At 43.9% G+C, this 25,924-nt stretch overlaps 1 protein-coding gene across 3 annotated transcripts in view; it reads right to left on the reverse strand.

The window, feature by feature from the left end:
• LOC144506360 (cyclin-dependent kinase-like 5) overlaps nt 1-25,924 on the reverse strand; it is a 206,086-nt gene that overhangs the window by 97,334 nt on the left and 82,828 nt on the right. For all 3 annotated transcript variants that reach the window (XM_078232370.1, XM_078232368.1, XM_078232369.1), the window contains exons 4-6: nt 25,103-25,148; nt 1,861-1,997; nt 716-836 (exon numbers count right to left, since the gene is read on the reverse strand). In XM_078232370.1, coding sequence (XP_078088496.1) covers nt 716-836; nt 1,861-1,997; nt 25,103-25,148 — 304 coding nt within the window. The remainder of the gene's footprint in view (nt 1-715; nt 837-1,860; nt 1,998-25,102; nt 25,149-25,924) is intronic.

The raw sequence follows: 25,924 nt of genomic DNA on the forward strand, positions 1-25,924 counted from the left end.
ATCCTTGGACCTTCCACCCTAGCATATTCCATACACCCTTTCTCACTGGAACTGTTCCCTCTGCTGCCCAGTAATCCCAGTTCAACCCCGAGGACCCCACTATAGACAACACTGAGCCCACCCTTTAGGATCATCTCTTTCCCACCAACCCTGTCTGGAAACCCTCTCCCCACCCATTCACATGATCCCCACACTCAAGACGCAAGGCCATTTCCCTCCCTCCTATGTCTATCTTCGCCTTCCCTCCCCGTCAGGCACTCTCTATCTTCCTATCGGATGTTTGGTCTCCCACTCAATTAAGTTCCCCAGCTCACTTTGCTTTCCCAACCTGGAACCAGCACAAGATTCCACTCCATGTCTGAGCAGGTGTCAAGTAAAAAAGTAATATCCTATTATCGCTGTGCAAAGAATAACTTGCATTCTAATTATCAATGTATTGAAAGGAACAACTGGTCTTCAAAATGTTGTGTTCCATGTATAATAAATCCTTTTGACACAAAAATAAGTGACCAAGCAATCGGCAAAATCAGTTACAAAAATATATTTGACTTTTCTAAATGGCCATCACAAGTGCAGCACAATGCTGAGTGATTCATACTGTTCTTTGAAGAATCCATGTCCACAAATTTAAAGTATTTGAAGAAAGGTAGAAAATAAATATACACATGTCATTGCTAAAATGAAGGAGTCCAAAGATATTACTTTTAGTAGTTACCTCGATGGACAATATCATTCTTGTGGCACCAGTGAATTGCTTTGATTAGTTGGTAGATATAGTTTCGCACTTTTTCAGGTTGAACGCCATTTGGCATCTCTTCAAGTAATTCAAGCATATTCTGAAAACCAAAGAAACATGTTCTTTCCATGCTATCATAAACCGTGTTACTTCATTCAACAGGTAAACAGAAAAGCAAATCTTAAATTTGAAACTACTGTTTTGGATTTTGAAAAACATTTGAGAGCACATATTGCAATGTTTTTTTTAAATTGAAAAATTAAATGTTAGCTTTTCAGCACAAATTCCTTCATTATTTATATTTTCACCAGGGGCAAATTAAGCAAAATGATTTTAAAAAGCACACCAATACATTTCAAACTAATATCTCATATTTTGGGCAATTTCTTGCCCATCACCATCATAGATACTTTTTTTCACTCCTTTTTTGAAGGGAGTAAGTGAAACTGAGGTATGATTATGTTTGGAGTTCTACAGCAGTTTAGCTAAAAGGCTATCTGACACATTACCCTCAACAGGAAAGTTTACGAAGATTGACTTTGGGTAGCATTCTGATCTCTTGTGCATCCCCAGCTTTAATCATTGGCAGGCAGGCAGGCCTTTAGGTGTCCAGGCCTGAAGCTCTGGAATTCAGTCCCTAAACCTTCCTGCCTCTCTCTTATTCTATGATGGTTCTTAAAACTTACCTGTTTGATCAACCATCTGGTCATTAACCCTAACATTTTACGTGGCCTGGTATCACATTTTGTTTGATCATGCTCCTGTGAAGCACCATGGCATGTTTGCAAGGTGTTGTTAATCTCCTCATCTGTGCACACATTGCAAATTTCCAGCAATGGTCACTGGGTAGTGACCAAGGGCAGGAATCCCAAATTCATTTTCTTGTCCTATGCCCAGTCAAACGAGGCCACCTTCTAATTTCAGTCAGTTCTTTGGCTGGCATCTCCTAGCCTAGCAGATTCAAGATGGAAACTTAGTTCCTTGTGGTCTGCATCACTGAGTACCATGTGAAGCATATTTACACAAACCAAGTGGGGAAAACCTCCCGCCTACTGCTATTGAAGGAAAAGCCACCACTGATATCAGACAGAAAAATCTCTAACTTCGAAGCTGTTATCACTCACCTTTTCTACATATTCAAACACCAAATAAAGTTTTCCTCTTCTTCTAAAAGCCTCCTTAAGTTCAACAATGTTTTCTTGCTTTAGAGTACGGAGCATTTTAAGCTCTCTTAATGTTGTCTCCTTAACTTCTTCATTTTCTGGAAAAGAAAAAAAAACTAAATATTAGATTCGATCATTTTATTTCCTCTTCAAATATTGATAAAACACAAGGCTTCATTAAAAACTGTAAATTAATATACATTAGTTTAAAAGGATTTTGCCTGAAAAGAGTAAACCAACAAAAGCTTTGTTTCTTCATTTCTTCCTTTCTTTCAAAAATTGTTCTTACATCTTCTTCACTGAAAGGAGAAAATTAATTACAAAGCCTCATTGGCTCTCGTATGGTCAGTATGATATTTCACAGTGGTACTGTCGCTTGACTAATAATCCAGAGATCCACAGTAATGCTCTGGAAACCTGGTTTGAATCCCAAGGTAGGTGGTGCAATTTAAAAAGTCAATAAAATATCTAGAATTAAAAGGTAACGATGACCATGAAATCACAGTCGATTGTCATAAAAACCGATTTGGTTCAATAACGTCCTTTAAGGAAGGAAACCTGCCATTCTTACTTAGTCTGGCCTATATGTGACTCCAGACCCACAGCAATGTGGTTCACTCTTAAATGCCCTCTGAAATGGCCTAGCAAATCCCTCAATTGTATTCAACCGCTATAAATGGAACAAAAAGGAATGAAACTGGATGGCACCAGAAACGACAATGGTAAACCCAGCTCTGTCAACCCTACAAAGTCCTCCTTGCTAACAACTGGGGCTTCTGCCAAAATTGGGAGAGCTGTCTCACAAGCTATTCAAGCAACAACCTGACAGAGTCATACTCACAGAATCATACCTTACAGATGTCATTATCACCATCACCATTCCTGGGTATTTTCTGTGTCACTGGCAGGACAGATCCAGCAGAGGTAGTGACACAGTGGTATACAGTAGGGAGGGAGGTGCCCTGAGAGGCGGGAACATTGAATCTGGACCCCATGAAGTCTCATGGCACCAATTCAAATATGGGAAAAAATCTTTTGCTGATTACCACATACCGTCCGCCCTCAGCTGCTGAATCAGTACTCCTCCATGTTGAACATCACTTGGAGAAGCACCGAGTGTGGCAGGGGTGCAGAATGTACTCTGGGTAGGGGACTTCAATGTCCATCACCAAGAGTGGCTCAGCTGTACCACCACAAACCAAGCTGGCCAGGTCCTAAAGGACATAGCTACCAGACGGGACTGTGACAGGTGGAGATGGAACCGATGAGGGAAAAACATACTTGACCTCATCCTCACCAATCTGCCTGCCATACATGCACCTGTTCATGACATTACTGGTAGGAGTGACCACCGCACAGTCCTTGTGGATATGAAGTCCCATCTTCACACTGAGGATAACCTCCATCATGTTGTGTGGCACTACCACCATGCTAAATGGGTTAGACTTTGAATAGATCTAGCAAAACTGGGCATTCATGAGGTGCTGTGTGTGGGTCATCAGCAGCAACAGAATTGTACTCAACCACAATCTGTAATCTCGCGGCCTGGCATATCCCCCATTCTACCATTACCACAAACCCTCAATGTAGAGTACAGGAGGTCATGCCAGGAGCAACACCAGGTATACCTAAAAATGAGGTGTCGACCTGGTGAGGCTACAAAGCAGGACTACTTGTGTACCAAATAGCATAAGCAGCAAGTAAGAGACAGAGTTAAGTGATCCCACAACCAACAGATCAGATCTAAGCTCCGTAGTCCTGCCACATCCAGCTGTGAATGGTGGTGGGCAATTAAACAACTCACTGGAAAAGGCTGCACAAATATCCCCATCCTCCATCATGGAGGAGCCCAGCACATCAGTGCAAAAAATAAGACTGAAGCATTCGCAAAACCCTTCAGCCAGAAGTGCAGAATGGATGAACCATCTCGGCCTCCTCCAGAGGTCCCCAGTATCACAGATGTCAGTCTTCAGTCAATTCAATTAATTCCTCATGATATCAAGGAACGGCTGAAGGCACTGGATACTGCAAAGGTTATGGGTCCCAACTATATTCCAGCAATAGCACTGAATGCTTCTGTTCCAGAACTTTCCACTCCCCTAGCCAAGCTGTTCCAGTACATCTATAACACTGGCATCTACTGAGCAATGTGGAAAATTGCCCAAGTATGTCCTGTACACAAGAAACAGGACAAATCCCACCCATCAGTCTTTTCTCAATCATAATAAAGTGATTGCGAGGTCATCAACAGCACTGTCAGGCAACAATTATTCAGCAATAATTTGGTCACATTCAGTCTAGGTTCCACTCGGGTCATTCAGCTCCTGACCTCATTACAGCCTTGGTTCAAACATGGAAAAAAGAACTGAATGCCAGAGGTGAGTGTGACTACCCTTGACATCAAGGCAACATTTGACCAAGTGTGGCATCAAGAAGCCCTAACAAGACTGAAGTCAATGGAAATCAGGGGGAAAACCCTCCACTGGTTGGAGCCATACCTGGCACAATGGAAGATGGTTGTGGTGATTGGAGGTCAATCACCTCAGCTCCAGGACATCACTGCAGGAGTTCCTAAGGATAGTATCATAGGCTCAACCATCTCAGCTGCTTCATCAATGACCTTCCTTCCATCATAAAGTCAGAAGTGGGGAGGTTCGCAGATGGCTGCCTAATGTTCAGTATCATTTGCAACTCCTCAGATACTGAAACAGTCCATGTCTTAATGCAGCAAGAGCTGGACAATTCCCAGGCTAACAAGTGGCAAGTAACATTCACGCCACAGGCAATGACCATCACCAACAAGAGATGATCTAACGATCGTCCCTTGATATTCAATGGCATCACCATCGCTGAATCCCCCACTACCATTGACCAGAAACTGAACTGGACTAGCCACATAAATACTGAGGCTACAGGCCAAAGGCTAGGAATCCTGCGGCGAGTAACTCACCTCATGGCTCCTCAAAGCCTGACCATTATCTACAAGGCAGAAGTCAAGAGTGAGATGGAAAACTCTTCACTTGCCTGGATGAGTGCAGTTCCAACAACACTCAAGAAGCTTGACTCCATCCAGGACAAAAGAGCCCACTTGATTGCTACCCCTTCCACAAACATTCAATCCCTCCACATTGAAGAACAGTGTGTACTGTCTACAAGATGAATCGGTAGGAATTCACCAAGGTTCTTCAAAACAGCACCTTCCAAATCAATGACTACTACCAACTACAAGGGCAAGAGCAGTGAGTAACTGGGAACACCACCACCTGGAGATTCCCCTCCACCACGTCACTCAGCATCTCGACTTGGAAATATATCACCATTCCTTCACTATTGTTGGGACAAAATCCTGGGACTCCCTCCCTAACAGCAATGTAGGTGTACCAACAACTCAGGGACTGCAACGGTTCAAGAAGGCAGCTCACCACCTCCTTCTCAAGGGCAACTAAGGATTGGCAATAAATGCTGGTCTCGCCAGTACTATCCCATAAAATGAATAAAAATATGAATTACAAGGTTGACAGGCGTCCAATACATGTTTTCTTTACCAAAAGCTGAGAAAGATGAAACCTCATGTTGCCAAAGTCACTGGGTTCTTGGTTAATAAGAGATGACCTGAATTTAAATGACCATCAGGCATGACTAGTAAGATACAGTTCTACAAATATAAAAGCAAATGACTGAAGATGGTGGAATCTGAAACAAAAGCGGAAAATGCTGGAAAATTTCAGCATGTCTGACAGCATGTGTGGAGAAAGAACAGAGCCAACATTTTGAGTCTTGATGACCCTTCGTTTCTAAAAAGTTTATTTACCTTCCTGGATCACTTAGACTCAAGTGTGCAGCATGAATTAAATGGTCAGAGTTCTTATTGCATAAGCTGTTCACCTTTTAAGGGTCGATAACTGTTTTGAAATTTGTTAGTGTTCGCAATTGCAACATGTAGCTCACCTGTTATCCAAAGAATTATTTCATCAAATCATAATTTTTCTTAAAGGTCTGTGCTGGTATACTGTCTTGAAGAAAACTGATGGAAATAATTTGATAATCTTCGCTATGCTATTAATTAATAGAGGTGTTCTATCAGAACCAGATGATGATTCAGCATGAATCACCACAGTAACAGTGCCAACATGCCTAACTTGCTATTTGCCAAGATGCAGTAGAGAATTTAAGGCAAGTGACATAAAAATGCAATCTCTCAATACATGAGAGAATGGCATTTGAAGACATACACAGGAAATAGATCAAAATCCTATAATCCCATTCAGTATACTCCAATTACTTCATCTGATTTGCTTTTCCACTTCAGGGATCAGACAAGGACACTGCCAACTGTACCTTTATTTATCCTAATCTTCGCCTCAGCCATTGGAACTCGAACAATATGTCAGAATGAAACCAAGCATAAAAATAAAAGTATAAGGGACGACAATACATCCCTAAATCAAATAACATACTATTACAAAAAACAACCAATCCAGCTACATCACATCCCATGACAAATTTCTGGCTGAAACATATGGCTAATCAAAACTAATGTGTTGCAGCCTGAACTCATACTGAAATCTGACATTTGTTCTTGAAGCCTCATTCATCAACCCTTACCTCCAAGCAGAACAAATCACCCATGAAGCACAACTATCCCAACATAGCAATAAAGCATCATCTGCTTTACTCCATGTAGACGTGGCAGCCTTCATCTCTTAAGATGATGGTTTGCACCATCGTGGTCAACCCGGTGTTCAGCATTGCCTGGTGTTTTTCAGGGCCCTCATTCTGATAGTCTTTGCCACATTTACTGCAGAGGAAGACAGTGGGCTGAAATCGCGGGCCTCTACCCTCCTCAATTTCCAGGGCTTCTCCTGTGGCCTCCTCAATTGATGTGGAGATGCCGGCGTTGGACTGGGGTGAACACAGTAAGAAGTCTCACAACACCAGGTTAAAGCCCAACAGGTTTATTTGGTAGCAAATACCATAAGCTTTCGGAGCGCTGCTCCTTCGTCAGATGGAGTGGAAATGTGCTCTCAAACAGGGCACAGCGACACAACATCAAGTTACAGAATACTGATTACAATGCGAATCCCTAAAGCCAGCCAGGTCTTAAAGGTACAGACAATGTGGGTGGAGGGAGCATTAAACACAGGTTAAAGAGATGTGTATTGTCTCCAGACAGAACAGCTAGTGAGATTCTGCAAGCCCAGGAGGCAAGCTGTGGAGGTTACTGATAATGTGACATAAATCCAACATCCCGGTTTAGGCCGTCCTCATGTGTGCGGAACTTGGCTATCAGTTTCTGCTCAGTGACTCTGCGCTGTCGTGTGTCGTGAAAGCCGCCTTGGAGAACGCTTACCTGAAGATCCAAGGCTGAATGCCCGTGACTGCTGAAGTGCTCCCCCACAGGAAGAGAACAGTCTTGCCTGGTGATTGTCGAGCGGTGTTCATTCATCCGTTGTCGTAGCGTCTGCATGGTTTCTCCAATGTACCATGCCTCGGGACATCCTTTCCTGCAGCTTATCAGGTAGACAATGTTGGCCGAGTTGCAAGAGTACGTACCGTGTACCTGGTAGATGGTGTTCTCACGTGAGATGATGGCATCCGTGTCGATGATCCGGCACGTCTTGCAGAGGTTGCTGTGGCAGGGTTGTGTGGTGTCGTGGTCACTGTTCTCCTGAAGGCTGGGTAGTTTGCTGCGGACAATGGTCTGTTTAAGGTTGCGTGGTTGTTTGAAGGCAAGAGGTGGGGGTGTGGGGATGGCCTTGGCGAGATGTTCGTCTTCATCAATGACATGTTGAAGGCTCCGGAGGAGATGCCGTAGCTTCTCCGCTCCGGGGAAGTACTGGACGACGAAGGGTACTCTGTCCACCGTGTCCCGTGTTTGTCTCACCATAGAACCATAGAAAATTACAGCTCAGAAACAGGCCTTTTGGCCCTTCTTGTCTGTGCCGAACCATTTTATGCCTAGTCCCACTGACCTACACTTGGACCATATCCCTCCACACCCCTCTCATCCATGAACCCGTCCAAGTTTTTCTTAAATGTTAAAAGTGACCCCGCATTTACCACTTTATCCGGCAGCTCATTCCACACTCCCACCACTCTCTGCGTGAAGAAGCCCCCCCTAATATTCCCTCTAAACTTTTCTCCTTTCACCCTTAACCCATGCCCTCTGGTTTTTTTCTCCCCTAGCCTCAGCGGAAAAAGCCTGCTTGCATTCACTCTATCTATACCCATCAAAATCTTATACACCTCTATCAAATCTCCCCTCAATCTTCTACGCTCCAGGGAATAAAGTCCCAACCTATTCAATCTCTCTCTGTAACTCAGCTTCTCAAGTCCCGGCAACATCCTTGTGAACCTTCTCTGCACTCTTTCAATCTTATTTACATCCTTCCTGTAACCAGGTGACCAAAACTGTACACAATACTCCAAATTCGGCCTCACCAATGCCTTATATAACCTTACCATAACACTCCAACTTTTATACTCGATACTCCGATTTATAAAGGCCAATGTACCAAAGGTACTCTTTACGACCCTATCCACCTGTGACGTCACTTTTAGGGAATTCTGTACCTGTATTCCCAGATCCCTCTGTTCAACTGCACTCTTCAGAGTCCTACCATTTACCGAGTACGTTCTTCTTTGGTTTGTCCTTCCAAAGTGCAATATCTCACACTTGTCTGCGTTAAATTCCATTTGCCATTTTTCAGCCCATTTTTCTAGTTGGTCCAAATCCCTCTGCAAGCTTTGAAAACCTTCCTCACTATCCACTACACCTCCAATCTTTGTATCATCAGCAAACTTGCTGATCCAATTTACCACATTATCATCCAGATCATTGATATAGATGACAAACAACAATGGACCCAACACCGATCCCTGCGGCACACCACTAGTCACAGGCCTCCACTCAGAGAAGCAATCCTCCACAACCACTCTCTGGCTTCTTCCATTGAGCCAGTGTCTTATCCAATTTACTACCTCCCCATGTATACCTAGCGACTGAACCTTCCTAACTAACCTCCCATGAGGGACCTTGTCAAAGGACTTGCTGAAATCCAGGTAGACAACATCCACCGCCTTCCCTTCATCCACTTTCTTGGTAACCTCCTCGAAAAACTCTAATAGATTGGTCAAACATGACCTACCACGCACAAAGCCATGTTGACTCTCCCTAATAAGTCCCTGTCTATCCAAATATTTGTAGATCCTATCCCTATCACACCTTCCAATAACTTGCCCACCACCGACGTCAAACTTACTGGCCGATAATTTCCCGGATTTCTTTTGGAACCTTTTTTAAACAACGGAACAACATGAGCCACCCTCCAATCATCCGGCACCTCCCCCGTGAATACTGACATTTTAAATATGTCTGCCAGGGCCCCTGCAAGTTCAACACTAGCTTCCCTCAAGGTCCGTGGGAATACCCTGTCCGGTCCTGGGGATTTATCCACTCGGATTTGCCTCAAGACAGCGAGCACCTCCTCCCCTTCAATCTGTAAAGGTTCCATGGCCTCCCTACCAGTTTGCCCTATTTCCGTAGACTTCCGTAGACTTCTGAGGAGGTCGGTGCGGTTTTTCGCTGTGGCGCGTCGGAACTGTTGATCGATGAGTCGAGCGCCATATCCTGTTCTTATGAGGGCATCTTTCAGCGTCTGGAGGTGTCTGTTGGGATCCTCCTCATCCGAGCAGATCCTGTGTATTTGGAGGGCTTGTCCGTAGGGGATGGCTTCTTTAACGTGTTTAGGGTGGAAGCTGGAGAAGTGGAGCATCATGAGGTTATCCGTGGGCTTGCGGTACAGTGAGGTGCTGAGGTGACCGTCCTTAATGGAGATGTGTGTGTCCAAGAATGCAACCGATTCCGGAGAGTAGTCCATGGTGAGTCTGATGGTGGGATGGAACTTGTTGATGTCATCATATCGTTGTTTCAGTCATCATATAGTTGTTTCAGTGATTGCTCACCATGACTCATCAACAACCACGCAACCTCAAACAGACCATTGTCCGCAGCAAACTACCCAGCCTTCAGGAGAACAGTGACCACGACACCACACAACCCTGCCACAGCAACCTCTGCGAGACGTGCCGGATCATCGACACTGATGCCACCATCTCACGTGAGAACACCATCTACCAGGTACACGGTACCTACTCTTGCAACTCGGCCAACATTGCCTACCTGATAAGCTGCAGGAAAGGATGTCCCGAGGCATGGTCCCCTTATATGAGGAAGGATATATTGGCATTGGAGGGAGTGCAGAGAAGGTTCACCAGGTTGATACTGGAGATGAGGGGTTTGGATTATGAGGAGAGGCTGAGGAGATTGGGTTTGTACTCGTTGGAGTTTAGAAGGATGAGGGGGGATCTTATGGAGACTTATAAGATAATGCGGGGGCTGGATAGGGTGGAGGCGGAGAGATTCTTTCCACTTAGTAAGGAAGTTAAAACTAAAGGACACAGCCTCAAAATAAAGGGGGGTCGGTTTAAGACAGAGTTGAGGAGGAACTTCTTCTCCCAGAGGGTGGTGAATCTCTGGAATTCTCTGCCCACTGAGGTGGTGGAGGCTACCTCGCTGAATATGTTTAAAGCGCGGATGGATGGATTCCTGAGCGGTAAGGGAATTAAGGGTTATGGGGATCAGGCGGGTAAGTGGTACTGATCCACGTCAGATCAGCCATGATCTTATTGAATGGCGGGGCAGGCTCGAGGGGCTAGATGGCCTACTCCTGCTCCTATTTCTTATGTTCTTATGGTACATTGGGGAAACCATGCAGACGCTACGACAACGGATGAATGAACACCGCTCGACAATCAGCAGGCAAGACTGTTCTCTTCCTGTGGGGGAGCACTTCAGCAGTCACGGGCATTCAGCCTTGGATCTTCAGGTAAGCGTTCTCCAAGGCGGCCTTCACGACACACGACAGCGCAGAGTCGCTGAGCAGAAACTGATAGCCAAGTTCCGCACACATGAGGACGGCCGGGATGTTGGATTTATGTCACATTATCAGTAACCCCCACAGCTTGCCTCCTGGGCTTGCAGAATCTCACTAGCTGTTCTGTCTGGAGACAATACACATCTCTTTAACCTGTGTTTAATGCTCCCTCCACCCACATTGTCTGTACCTTTAAGACCTGGCTGGCTTTAGGGATTCGCATTGTAATCAGTATTCTGTAACTTGATGTTGTGTCTCTGAGCCCTGTTTGAGAGCACATTTCCACTCCATCTGACGAAGGAGCAGCGCTCCGAAAGCTTATGGTATTTGCAATCAAATAAACCTGTTGGACTTTAACCTGGTGTTGTGAGACGTCTTACGGCCTCCTCAATTGCCAGGGCTTTCACAGCCCTCATCAATTGCCAGGACTTCTCCTGAGCGATACTTTTCCTGTTTGGAGCTTTTCTCTACTCTCCTTTTCATTTAACTGGAACCGCTTCCTGTCCCTGTCCCCTGTTTGGGATTCTTCTTTTGGGACCTCTCCCTATTCCCTTTCCTTTGGGGCCACCCCCAACCCCTACCAGGCATGCTTATCTTCAATGGCGCTCTGCTCCTGGTCACCTGACCTGGGTTTTTGCACTGTTTTCCTTTAAGCATAGACGCAAGGGCTGCTCCTTGGCCCAAAGAACTTAAAAAATGTAAGACTGTGCATGCATAGAAACTCCAGCCAGGATTTGGAGTTCTTGACCTACCACTCTCCAACAAAGCAAGAGTGGCTGTCATAACACTTGGCAGACTTGCACTTTGGTATTTTCTGTCAGATTACTATTGTTCTGCAGTCTCTTACTCAGATTTACTCAAGTTACAAAATAATGGTTGGAATGCAAGTCTTTACAGGTGTAAATACTCGCATTCCAACCATTATTTTGTAAATTGAGTTTGTGTCTTTATATGCCCTGTTTGTGAACAGAACTCCCACTTACCTGACGAAGGAGCAGCACTCCGAAAGCTTGTGTGGCTTTTGCTACCAAATAAACCTGTTGGACTTTAACCTGGTGTTGTGAGACTTCTTACTGTGTTTACCCCAGTCCAACGCCGGAATCTCCACATCTAAATTTCCCAGCCAGATGAAACAATCTCCCAGCATCTACCCTGTCAAGCTGCTCCGAATCTTATGCTTCAATAAGATAAAATCACCTCTCATTCTTCTAAACTCCAGAGGGCATAAATATCTCATCGTAGAAAAATCTCATCTCTGGAACCAATCCAGTGGATCTTCACTGTCCTACCTCTAATACAAGCACACCGTTCCTTAAATATAGGGACCAAAACTGCACACAATGTCTCAATGAAGCCCTGTACAATTGTAGCAAGACATATTTATTCTTGTATACCAAACCCCTCGCAATAAAGGCCAGCATGTTATTTGCCTTCCTAATTGCTTGCTGTACCTGCATGCAAAGTTTTTTGTGTTTCTTGTATGAGTATATTCAATTCTCTCTGAATATCAACATTTACAAGTTTCAGGGGTGAGAGTGACCAGAGTTAAAATGGTCTGAAAATTAGTGGCAGAAGACAAAAAGGTCGGAATTTCTTTGTTGCAATAAATCAGTAATTATTGCACATTTTATGATCAATAGTGAAGTGCAAATACTTCTGAAAGAAATTACATTCATTTTCCCTTTGTTTACATTCCATTGTCACCCACATGGAACTTCAAGAAGTTCCTTGAAAGTTTTAGCCAAGAACTACAAGCAAACAATAAAGCTGTAATCAGTCAGAACGTAAGACAAGCCACAGCTGAAGAAGAATGAGTGAAGAAAAAAAAGCAGCAGATCAGGCAGAGAAGAAAAATGAGATTAGATGTCAAAACAAGATTGGAAACAGTTTCATGATCAGGTGGGTGATCATTTAGGACTGAGAGGAAGAGGAATCATAGAAGTCCTACAGTGCAGAAAGAGGCCATTTGGCCCATCGAGTCTGCACCGACCACAATCCCACCCAGGCCCTACCCCTATATCCCCACAAATTTACCCACTAATCCCTCTAACCTACACATCCCGGGACACTAAGGGGCAATTTTTAGCATGGCCAATCAACCCAACCCGCACATCCCCGGACCGCGGGAGGAAACCGGAGCACCCGGAGGAAACCCACGCAGACACAAGAACGTGCAAACTCCACACAGACAGCGACCCAAGCCGGGAACCGAACCCAGGTTCCCGGAGCTGTGAAGCAGCAGTGCTAACCACCGTGCCGCCGAGTGAATGTTGTCACTCAAAGGGTTGTGAATCTTTGGAATTCTCTACCCTGGAGAGTTGTGGATGCTCTCGGTGAATGAATTGAAGGCTGGAATAGACAGATTGTTAGGGAATCAAGGATTGCGGTAAGCAGGCCCAAGATCCCCATGAACATGTTGAATGGTGCAAGAGACTCGACAAGTCTACTCCTGCTCCTATTTCTTGTGTGTTGGCAGATTAAACAGAACCCCGCTATTCCACTGCCCCAAAGACTCTGCCAAGAAACCCCGTCTTAGATTGGTGTGCAATTGAATTTCTTTCTCAATGAACCGAGAACATCCTCAACCACGACATTTAGAGGGATAAGTCATATCTGACCCAACTCAGCCCAATCTCAATGTTTCCTTCATTATTTCCATATCCCTCTCATCCCTCGTTCAATCCTTATAGATTCACACAAAGAAGAACAAAGAAGAACAAAGAACAATACAGCACAGGAACAGGCCCCCCGGCCCTCCAAGCCCGCGCCGCCCCCCGGTCCAGGACCGAATCCCGAATCCCCGCCCAACTTTCCAGCCTATCCACACACCAATATCCTATCCACCGAGCTGTCCCTCACAGCTACGATGCTTTGTTCATTACAACCTATTAACTCACCCCCACCCCCCTATTCCAGACCATGTGATCCCCAGGGAGAGGCGAAAACCCAGAGTGAAAAACCCCAGGGCCAATATGGGGAAAAAAAAAATCTGGGAAATTCCTCTCCGACCCCCTGAGGCGATCGAAACGAGTCCAGGAGATCACAATGGCCCTGATCGGAAAATGCTTCCCAACCCTAGTCATTTCCACTTCCATGAACACCATATGAATTCCCTGCCCCCGAGACAGGTTCCCAACTATCCGCAGTCTCGCTCTGTACTGGCACCAGCAAGATGATCATAGAATGAAGCCTTGAAACGAGAAACAAGGAACAATTAGCCCGCGCCGCTCCCTGGTCCAAACTAGACCACTCTTTTGTATCCCTCCATTCCCACTCCGGTCATATAGCTGTCTAGATAAGTCTTAAACGTTCCCAGTGTGTCCGCCTCCACCACCTTGCCCGGCAACACATTCCAGGCCCCCACGACCCTCTGTGTGAAATATGTCCTTCTGATATCTGTGTTAAACCTCCCCCCCTTCAAAGAACAAAGAACAGTACAGCACAGGAAACAGGCCTTCGGCCCTCCAAGCCTGTGCCGCTCCTTGGTCCAACTAGACCAATCGTTTGTATCCCTCCATTCCCAGGCTGCTCATGTGACTATCCAGGTAAGTCTTAAACGATGTCAGCGTGCCTGCCTCCACCACCCTACTTGGCAGCGCATTCCAGGCCCCCACCACCCTCTGTGTAAAAAACGTCCCTCTGATGTCTGAGTTATACTTCGCCCCTCTCAGCTTGAGCCCGTGACCCCTCGTGATCGTCACCTCCGACCTGGGAAAAAGCTTCCCACTGTTCACCCTATCTATACCCTTCATAATCTTGTATACCTCTATTAGATCTCCCCTCATTCTCCGTCTTTCCAAGGAGAACAACCCCAGTCTACCCAATCTCTCCTCATAGCTAAGACCCTCCATACCAGGCAACATTGCTGAAATTGTCACATTAATAGAAATGCACAAGAACTAATATGGTAACATGGTCGATGGAAAAGATGCTGAATAGAAATGATAGAAAGAGAAGGAAGTTTATCACATAACTTAAGTACCAGAAGTAGAGTAGCATGACCATTTCTTTCACAAGTGACAGACTGAGTTTGTGAATGAGCTGTCAGGACAGAAGACTTTGCTGTATTATGATGATGGTACCTGCATGCATTGTAGGGTAAGGGGCTGAAAGAGAAAAGGATCAACGGAAGATTGGTCTGTGACAGAACTCGGAAATCCGCAAGGCTGTATGGAAGAGACCCATGCAAGACCAAATTTGGAACTGTGCATAGTTGAAGCCTACTAGTTAAATGCAAGCCTCAAAATTTCATCATTGAATAACCACCACTATGTTGATTTACAAATGTCTCATTTGTTTGTATAATGTTTATTTATAATGTGAGTTTGAGAAAATCAATTTTGAAGATTGTATAAAAAAGTTAAAGGGAGAAGGATATTGTGGTGTCTGTCTAAGACAGCACAGCAGAAGAAAGTCATTTGGCTTGAGGGACCAATGGGGACCACGAGGTCACCCCAGAGGATGAAGTTCTCTCTCAGGCAGAATACATCTGGAAGCCATGTAGTAAGTATGTAAAGACTGGCAGCCTAGGGCTGTAAATTCCTGTCCGAAGTTTTGAGTATTCAATAAATACCTTTTGTTTCTAACAAAGCCTGAAGTATCTTGATGATGCCTGGTGTGCCACTACATAACACTACAAGTGACTCCAGACCCACAACAATTGAATTAACACTTAAATGCCCTCTGAAATGGTCTACCAAGCCACACAGTTCAAGTGTAATGACAGACTGACAACAAATACCAATCTTGCCAGTGAAGCCCACATCCGTGAAAGAATAACGAAGAAACTCTTGGGCATTTCACCTGAGATCATAACAAATTGGGGGCCCTTTGTGGAATTTTGAATCCACAGATGGATATCAGTGTTAATACTTGCTAAGGAACCAGATCTCACGGGACATTTTATTATACTTATTGAAATACACTGATGCCTTTATCAGTGCTTTTTTTTTGATGAAGGACGATTCATCCCAGAAGGATTTGCAACAATGAACTAAGGTTAGGAGTAGTAAAATTGGAGTTCAAGTTAAAAGCAAGGGCTGGAAAAACAGGCACAATTAAAGCAATAGCACAACATCTGGGATTGGAAGAAAACAAGCCTGACCCAAGTGGAACACAGCTTGAGTGGCTAAAATTCAGTTGTAGATGAAGCAGATCGAGATAGAAACTGAAAAGCAAATATTTGAACTTTAAAAGTAAAAATAAATTTTAAAACGTAATTACTCCTACAACAAACAAGCCAAACTAATTAATATTTTGAAAGACACTGGGGCAGTTCAGTCAGGTGGCTGATGTTAGAATTTGAGTTCCAGATGGTTTGATGAAAGATGTATTAATATGGAGTATTTATGGGATTTATGAACCTTGATACAGAGTTGCTTTACAAAATAACTGAGTAAATTAAGTTCCTTATTTACCTTCAGAAGGTGCAATGAGTTGTCAGGCACCAACAATAAATTGCGGCCACTGGGTTGGAGCAGTTACACAATCGCACTGAATTTTCCAAATCACTTGAAGGAAAAACTGATCAAAGTTTTGAGAACCAAATTTCATACACAAAAGATGTACTATAAAATGTGAAATGTAAACTGGTGAGAACATGAGGAGTCACAGGAAGTCAAACACTTGAATGAGTATTTGAAACATCTAAACCAAAAGTTTGTGGAAGCAAATTCAACAAAGACAGATTTTCAACTAAAATTTGATGAACTTTCAAATATCAGAGGTTTCTATTAAGTATTGCGAAAAGCACGTTGGATAGGACAAGGGATTACAGATGTATCAGAACAGTTGGTTGAATGCAGAATTAGAAAGCAAGACTGACAAACTACCGGAGCTTCACTGAACAGAGCAATGAAGTTCTTGAACTTCAATGTAACCTTAAGAACAATAAGTTTGAGATGTGCGGCATGAAAGAGCAGGTCCTGACTTTAAAAGCTGTTAAAAAAAGTTTTGACAAACAGATTAAGGATCTAATGAGTAGATTGAAGAGTCTACGGAGCAGTCAGCAACCCTGGAGAAAAGATTCCAAGATAAAGAGAACACCTATGTGAAATTAACAGGCTTGTTTAAGGGTTCTGCCAAATTTCCAAATAAAAAATTTCCAATGGGAAAAACTAAGACCTCAAAATGACTCAAGAGTTTGACACCAAATCAGGAGTGCTTGCCAATGATAGGACGCAGGATACAGCAGCAGGAATCCTGGCAAGTGGACAGTTCACGAAAGACCAAGTGAAACCCAGAGAGGATTAGAATAACATCGTTCATGAATTGTGTGGAAGACTTGAACTGCTAGAAAAGAAAAGTCCAGAATGAGGAATCTGTTGTCAGCCTTCAAAAAGAATGAGACTAATTCCGAATGGGATCAGGAGAACATTTTAAAATGTTGAAAGATCAAACCAAACAGGAATATCAAACCCTTTTGTGTGATGTTAAAAAGCATCCCAACGACTATTGGAACAGCCAAAAAGAATTTTGACCATAGAGGGAACGAGTCGTTGGCATACATTCATAGAATCACTACAGTACAGAAAGAGGCCATTTGGCCTGTACCGACGACATTCACACCCAATACTAAAAGAGATGGTGGGAGAAATAGCAAATGCACTAGTGGTAATTTACCAAAATTGGCTGGACTCTGGGGTGGTTCCCGCAGATTGGAAAACAGCAAATGCGATGCCACTGTTTAAAAAAGGTAGACAAAAGGCAGGTAACTATAGGCCGGTTAGCTTAACTTCTGTAGTAGGGAAAATGCTTGAATCTATCATCAAGGAAGAAATAGCGAGACATCTGGATATAAATTGTCCCATTGGTAAGATGCAGCATGGGTTCATGAAGGGCAGGTCATGTTTGACTAATTTGGTGGAATTCTTTGAGAACATTACATGTGCAGTGGACAATGGGGAACCTGTGGATGTGGCGTATCTGGATTTCCAGAAGGCATTTGACAAGGTGCCGCACCAAAGACTGCTACATCAGATAAAGGTGCACGGTGTTACGGGTAATGTATTAGCATGGATAGAGGATTGGTTAACTAACAGAAAGCAAAGAGTGGGAGTAAATGGGTGTTTTTCTGGTTGGCGATCAGTGACTAGTGGTGTGCCTCAGGGATCAGTGTTGGGACCGCAATTGTTTACGATTTACATGGCTAATTTGGAGTTGGGGACCAAGGATAGTGTGTCAAAATTCACAGATGACACTAAGGTGGAAGAGCAAAGTGTGCAGAGGACGCTGAAAGTCTGCAAAGGGATATAGATAATCTAAGTGAGTGGGCGAGGGTCTGGCAGATGGAGTACAATATTGGTAAATGTGAGGTCATCCATTTTGGTAGGAATAACAGCAAAATGGACTATTATTTAAATGGTAAAAAATTGCAGCCTGCTGCTGTGCAGAGGGACCTGGGTGTCCTTGGGCAGGAATCTCAAGGAGTTGGTTTGCAGGTGCAGCAGGTAATTAAGAAGGCAAATGGAATTTTGTCCTTCATTGTTAGAGGGATGGAGTTTAAAAACAGAGAGATTATGTTGCAGCTGTATAAGGTGCTGGTGAGGCCACACCTGGAGTACTGTGTACAGTTTTGGTCTCCTTACTTGAGAAAGGATATACTGGCACTGGAGGGGGTGCAGAAGAGATTCACTAGGTTGGTTCCGGAGTTGAGAGGGTTGGCTTATGAGGAGAGACTGAGTAGACTGGGGCTATACTCATTGGAATTTAGAAGAATGAAGGGAGATCTTATAGAAACATATAAGATTATGAAGGGAATAGATAAGATAGAAGCAGGGAAGTTGTTTCCACTGGCGGATGAAACTAGAACTAGGGGGCATAGCCTCAAAATACGGGGGAGCAGATTTAGGACTGAGTTGAGGAGGAACTTCTTCACACAAAGGGTTGTGAATTTGTGGAATTCCCTGCCCAGTGAAGCAGTTGAGGCTGCCTCATTGAATGTTTTTAAGGCAAGGATAGACACATTTTTGAACGGTAAAGGAATTAAGGGTTATGGTGAGCTGGCGAGTAAGTGGAGCTGAGTCCACAAAAAGATCAGCCATGATCTTATTGAATGGCAGAACAGGCTCGAGGGGCCGGATGGCCTACTCCTGCTCCCAGTTCTTATGTTCTATTCTCTTAGCCCTCATTTACCCTGCTAATCCCCTTGACACTCGGGTCAATTTAGCATGGCCAATCAACCTAAGCCGCACATCTTTAGACTGTGGGAGGAAACTGGAGCACCCGGAGGAAACCCACGCAGACACGGGGAGAAAGTGCAAACTCTACACAGACAGAGATCCGAGGCTGGAATTGAACCCGGGTCCCTGGCGCTATGAGGCACCAGTGCTAACCACTGTGCCACCATGATGCCCATTGCTCATTTTGAACTTATTCTCTCAAAGCGAGAACTTAACACATTTGAGTTTAGAAAATGAGCTTAAAAATGGACTTAGATCTACAACTCAAGAGGCTGACGATTTGGCTGTGGACTTAACTGAAAATTCTATGCAGAGTTAGAAAAAGGGTGTAAGTAAAAGGGGCGGCTCTAAGTTATGACTATTCAATGATGTTTAAATCCTGCTTGTTACGTTCACTTGTTTTGATTTGGCTGAACTCTGTAACTCTTAAATACAATAGGTGTAATTGTGAAAAAATAAAAAGGTTACCTGCAGTGTGTAAAAAGCTATTTTTTTTAAATGATGATGATTCACACTGGCAAAGAAACTATAAAGCTATTGGGGGAAAGTGTGAGGGAATTTGTTCTGGTGGTTTTCTAGGCAGAAGTCCAGGACTACAATTCCCAGCATGCTAAGAGTTCCAGCAAAATTGCAGAATGCAGTATGGAGACTGTCAGCACATCCCTGGTGGCTGGGAGCTTGTTGCTTGGATGAAAATAAACAGAACAGCAAGTTCACACCTGCTTGTGCCAGTGGTACACAAAAATGCCAGAAGGCTATCATGCTTGGATAGGTAGCTGAATGCCTGCTCCCATACATGTCATTGACAGGGACCACTATTATACAGTGAACTACACACACTGAGTGGCAACATAAACTCCACTAAGATGACACAAATGACAGAGAAATTAACTGCATGTATGCACGTTATAAGTAAAAGCTAGCTATTCAAGGTTATAGACATTCAGCTTCTCCTAGAAAATTCAACATTAGAATTCTAACCAGAGATAATTCTGTCTACTACACCAAAGGGCTAATATGACAATTCACACAACCAAAATTCTGACTCAATAATGTTGCTCCCTCCTTTGCCCACCCATGCCGCTTGCAGAACCCAAATTCACAGGCTCCACTGCTCCTCTCCCAGCCCAGGGGCTGCCAAATCCTGTGGAGTCTTGATCTCTTCTGCTCTCTCCCCCATTTAGCCTGTCTTGATGCTCTCTCCACTCACGTTGTTTTGTTTCTTAAAGACTTGATTAGCTGTAAGTATTCGCATTCCAACCATTATTCATGTAAATTGAGTTTGTGTCTTTATATGCCCTGTTTGTGAACAGAATTCCCACTCACCTGAAGAAGTGGCTTGGAGCTCCGAAAGCTTGTGTGGCTTTTGCTACCAAATAAACCTGTTGGACTTTAACCTGGTGTTGTTAAACTTCTTACTGTGCTCTCCCGCAACCCCAGGCCTGCCAAGTCCCGCAGCTCCACTAAATAGTCAGTAGCAAAGAGTGACAGCAGGTGAGTCCAAGTTGGCGCCTACAAATCAACTTTTTGTGATTCATGCACAAGGACACCCATGTCCCTCTGCACAGCAGCATGCTGCAATTTTTTACCATTTAAATAATAGTCCATTTTGCTGTTATTCCTACCAAAATGGGTGACCTCACATTTACCAATATTGCGCTCCATCTGCTTTGCAGACTTTCAGTGCTCTCTGCACACTTTGCTCTGCCACTCATTTTAGTTTCATCTGCAAATTTTGACACACTACACTTGGTCCCCAACTCCAAATCATCTATATAAATTGTGAACAATTGCGGTCCCAACACTGATCCTTGAGGCACACCACCTGTCATTGATGTCACCTATGTTACCCTCTCATTTCTGCTTTGCAACTGCTATCTTCCACTGGGAAGACAGATACAAAATATTTGTTTAATGTATTTGTCATTTCCTCATTCCCCATAATAATTTCTCTGGTCTCTGCTTTTAAGAAACCAATATTTACTTTGGCTATTCTCTTTCTTTTCATATACTTGTAAAAGCTGTAACAATCTGTTTTTATATTCATGGCTGTTTACACTCATATCTCCCTTTTTATCAACTTTTTGATGATCCCTTGCTGGTTTCTAAAACACTGCACCGCACCGACCTCCTCAGAAGACAAACACGGGACACAGTGGACAGAGTACCCTTCGTTGTCCAGTACTTCCCCGGAGCGGAGAAGCTACGGCATCTCCTCCGGAGCCTTCAACATGTCATTGATGAAGACGAACATCTCGCCAAGGCCATCCCCACACCCCCACTTCTTGCCTTCAAACAACCGCACAACCTCAAACAGACCATTGTCCGCAGCAAACTACGCAGCCTTCAGGAGAACAGTGACCAAGACACCACACAACCCTGCCACAGCAACCTCTGCAAGACGTGCCGGATCATCGACACAGATGCCATCATCTCACGTGAGAACACCATCCACCAGGTACACGGTACATACTCTTGCAACTCGGCCAACGTTGTCTACCTGATACGCTGCAAGAAAGGATGTCCCGAGGCATGGTACATTGGGGAAACTATGCAGACGCTGCGACAACGGATGAATGAACACCGCTCGACAATCACCAGGCAAGACTGTTCTCTTCCTGTTGGGGAGCACTTCAGCGGTCACGGGCATTCGGCCTCTGATATTCGGGTAAGCGTTCTCCAAGGCGGCCTTCGCGACACACGACAGCGCAGAGTCGCGGAGCAGAAACTGATAGCCAAGTTCCGCACACACAAGGACGGCCTCAACCGGGATATTGGGTTTATGTCACACTATTTCACATAAATATTTCTGCTTTTTTCCTCCTGAGTCTTTATCATGCGATCCTAGAATCAGAATTTATGTCACACTATTTGTAACTCCCACAGTTGCGTGGACCTGCAGAGTTTCACTGGCTGTCTTGTCTGGAGACAATACACATCTTTTTAGCCTGTCTTGATGCTCTCTCCACTCCCATTGTTTTGTTTCTTAAAGACTGGATTAGTTGTAAGTATTCGCATTCCAACCATTATTCATGTAAATTGAGTCTGTGTCTTATAAGTTCTGTTTGTGAACAGAATTCCCACTCACCTGAAGAAGGGGCTCAGAGCCTCGAAAGCTTGTGTGGCTTTTGCTACCAAATAAACCTGTTGGACTTTAACCTGGTGTTGTTAAACTTCTTACTGTGTTCTAAAACACTCCCAGTCCTCAAACTTGCTTCTTCTTTGCTACATTATAAGCCTTATCGTTTAATCTAATAAGAACATAAGTACATAAGAAATAGGAGCAGGAGTAGGCCATCTAGCCCCTCGAGCCTGCCCCGCCATTCAATAAGATCATGGCTGATCTGACGTGGATCAGTACCACTTACCCGCCTGATCCCCATAACCCTTAATTCCCTTACCGATCAGGAATCCATCCATCCGCGCTTTAAACATATTCAGCGAGGTAGCCTCCACCACCTCAGTGGGCAGAGAATTCCAGAGATTCACCACCCTCTGGGAGAAGAAGTTCCTCCTCAACTCTGTCTTAAACCGACCCCCCTTTATTTTGAGGCTGTGTCCTCTAGTTTTAACTTCCTTACTAAGTGGAAAGAATCTCTCCGCCTCCACCCTATCCAGCCCCCGCATTATCTTATAAGTCTCCATAAGATCCCCCCTCATCCTTCTAAACTCCAACGAGTACAAACCCAATCTCCTCAGCCTCTCCTCATAATCCAAACCCCTCATCTCCGGTATCAACCTGGTGAACCTTCTCTGCACTCCCTCCAATGCCAATATATCCTTCCTCATATAAGGGGACCAATACTGCACACAATATTCCAGCTGCGGCCTCACCAATGCCCTGTACAGGTGCATCAAGACATCCCTGCTTTTATATTCTATCCCCCTCGCAATATAGGCCAACATCCCATTTGCCTTCTTGATCACCTGTTGTACCTGCAGACTGGGCTTTTGCGTCTCATGCACAAGGACCCCCAGGTCCCTTTGCACGGCAGCATGTTTTAATTTGTTTCCATTGAGATAGTAATCCCATTTGTTATTATTTCCTCCAAAGTGTATAACCTCACATTTATCAACGTTATACTCCATTTGCCATATCCTCGCCCACTCACTCAGCCTGTCCAAATCTCTCTGCAGATCTTCTCCGTCCTCCACACGATTCACTTTTCCACTTATCTTTGTGTCGTCTGCAAACTTCGTTACCCTACACTCCGTCCCCTCCTCCAGATCATCTATATAAATGGTAAATAGTTGCGGCCCGAGTACCGATCCCTGCGGCACGCCACTAGTTACCTTCCTCCACCCATTTATTCCGACTCTTTGCTTCCTGTCGGATAGCCAGTCCCCAATCCACTTTAACACACTACCCCCAACTCCGTGTGCCCTAATCTTCTTCAGCAGCCTTTTATGGGGCACCTTATCAAACGCCTTTTGGAAATCCAAAAACACCGCATCCACCGGTTCTCCTCCATCAACCGCCCTAGTCACATCTTCATAAAAATCCAACATGTTCGTCAAGCACGACTTTCCCCTCATGAATCCATGCTGCGTCTGATTGATCGAACCATTTCTATCCAGATGCCCTGCTATCTCCTCTTTAATAATGGATTTCAGCATTTTCCCTACTACAGACGTTAAGCTGACCGGCCTATAGTTACCCGCCTTTTGTCTCCTTCCTTTTTTAAACAGCGGCGTAACATTAGCCGTTTTCCAATCAACCGGCACTACCCCAGAATGCAACGAGTTTTGATAAATAATCACTAACGCATCCACTATTACCTCTGACATTTCTTTCAATACCCTGGGATGCATTCCATCCGGACCCGGGGACTTGTCCACCTTCAGTCCCATTAGTCTACCCAGCACTGCCTCTCTGGTAACATTAATTGTATTAAGTATTTCTCCTGATGCCAACCCTCTATCGTTAATATTTGGCAAACTATTTGTGTCCTCCACCGTGAAGACCGACACAAAAAACTTATTTAAAGACTCAGCCATATCCTCATTTCCCACTATTAACTCCCCCCTCTCGTCCTCCAAGGGTCCAACATTCTATCCTTAACTTGCTGAGTAGGCCACATATACATCTTTCATGCTGAGCTTTTGATTTTCAATGGCATGTATTTTTGTTGAACATTTTGAATGGTTTCTTTAAATGCTTCCCATTTATTTACTGCCATATCTTTTAGACTATTTACCTGACCAACTATTAGCCAGTTCTTCCCCCAAACCAATGTAATTGACTTTATTTAAGGTGAAGATTCCTGTTTGTGATTCGAGTATGTTGCGTTCAATCTGTAACCTTTACACTTCATGATTCCAATGCTCACCTGATTGGCTTTCCATTTTACACTCTCCAAAAACTTAAGCTCACACAAAGCTCTGCTGCTCGTATCCTCACTATAAATGCAGTTTTTGAATATGTTCAAATCTGAGAATCAGAGATTTTTTGATACTAAGGGAAATTTGTGATACAGGAAACATGCAAGAAGGTGCAGTTGAGGTAGGAGATGGGCCGTGATCCTGCTGAATGTCAGAGCAGGCCTGAGGAGCTAAATGTCTAACACCTGCTCCTATTTCTTATTTTCATATTTCTTATATTCTGAAGTCCTGTTCACCCATAACCTTTGTGCCTACAGACCTACACTGGCCTCGATTTTAAAATTTGCATTCATTTTCAAATTCCTAACAGCCATGCTCCTCCTCATCTTTGTAGCCGCCAACGGAGAGAAAGCACGCTCCTTAAATGGAACAGTGATTATAACGTGCATCAAATGTACATTCAGTCTATACTCCACTTGCAAATTAGGGAGTGATGTTAAAAAGAGAAGTCACGCAATAGTGGGGAATAAAGCAAAGTATTACCATGAAACAATTATTATTGAAGTGACTTTTATTACCACATGGTCATTAATATAAAGCTTTATGTTATTATTATAAAAATTATAAAATTGGTCACATTACAGAGGAAATACTTTCTACAGTGAACAACTTGATTTGTAGTAATCACCAGCTGCAGAGCTCCACATAATCACTTGGTTGTACAAAAATTTGATCTTTGTGAATATTCTTATAGGTTGCACATACCTTCACTGTCCTTGAACTTCTTGATAGCCACGATTTCATTAGTTTCCTATAACAAATGAAAATCAAAATTATCAAAAATAAAATCAAAAGATCGTCATTTACTTTGAAACTACGTATTTGGGAGCAAACAGTGGATTAGTAATCCAGAGGCCCAGGCTAATTCAAATCCCACCAAATCCAATTAATAAAAAAATCTGGAATTGAAAGTTAGTCTCAGTGATGGGACATGAAACGATCAGAAAAAAACTATCTGGTTCCCTACTGCCCTTCATGGAAGAAACCTGCCATCATTACCCAGTTTGGCCTATATGCGACTCCAGATCCACAGAAGGTTGAGGTTTCAAACATACTCCACTGACTTCAGCACATAAATCCAGGTAGACGCTTGGGGATTGCTGCACTATCAGATGAAATGTTAAATCAATATCTTGCTTGCTCTCTGAAGTGGATGTGACAGCATTTTGAAGAGCAGCAGCAATTATCCCTCAATCAACATCACAAAACAGATAGATGGAGTTGGATCATCTGACCTCGCCCGCAGCTGGGATTCTCCAGTCCCTCTATAGTGAATGGGGATTTGGCTGAGTGCCAAATTCTCCGTTCTCGCTGGCAACAGCAGCGGAGTGTGAATAGCTGCAGAATTGCAGCCCTGGACATTATCACACTGCTGCTTCTGAAATCTTGCTGCATGCAGATTAGCTGCCACTTTTCTTACATTATACAGACCCCATGACATCTCACTGTATCAGGTCAAACGTAAAATGAAACCACCTGCTAATTAGCACCTATCACTCAACTGAATCAGTCCTCCTTCATGTTGAG

The sequence above is a fragment of the Mustelus asterias genome, chromosome 17 (genome assembly GCF_964213995.1).
Source record: "Mustelus asterias chromosome 17, sMusAst1.hap1.1, whole genome shotgun sequence".
NCBI classification, from domain to species: domain Eukaryota; kingdom Metazoa; phylum Chordata; class Chondrichthyes; order Carcharhiniformes; family Triakidae; genus Mustelus; species Mustelus asterias.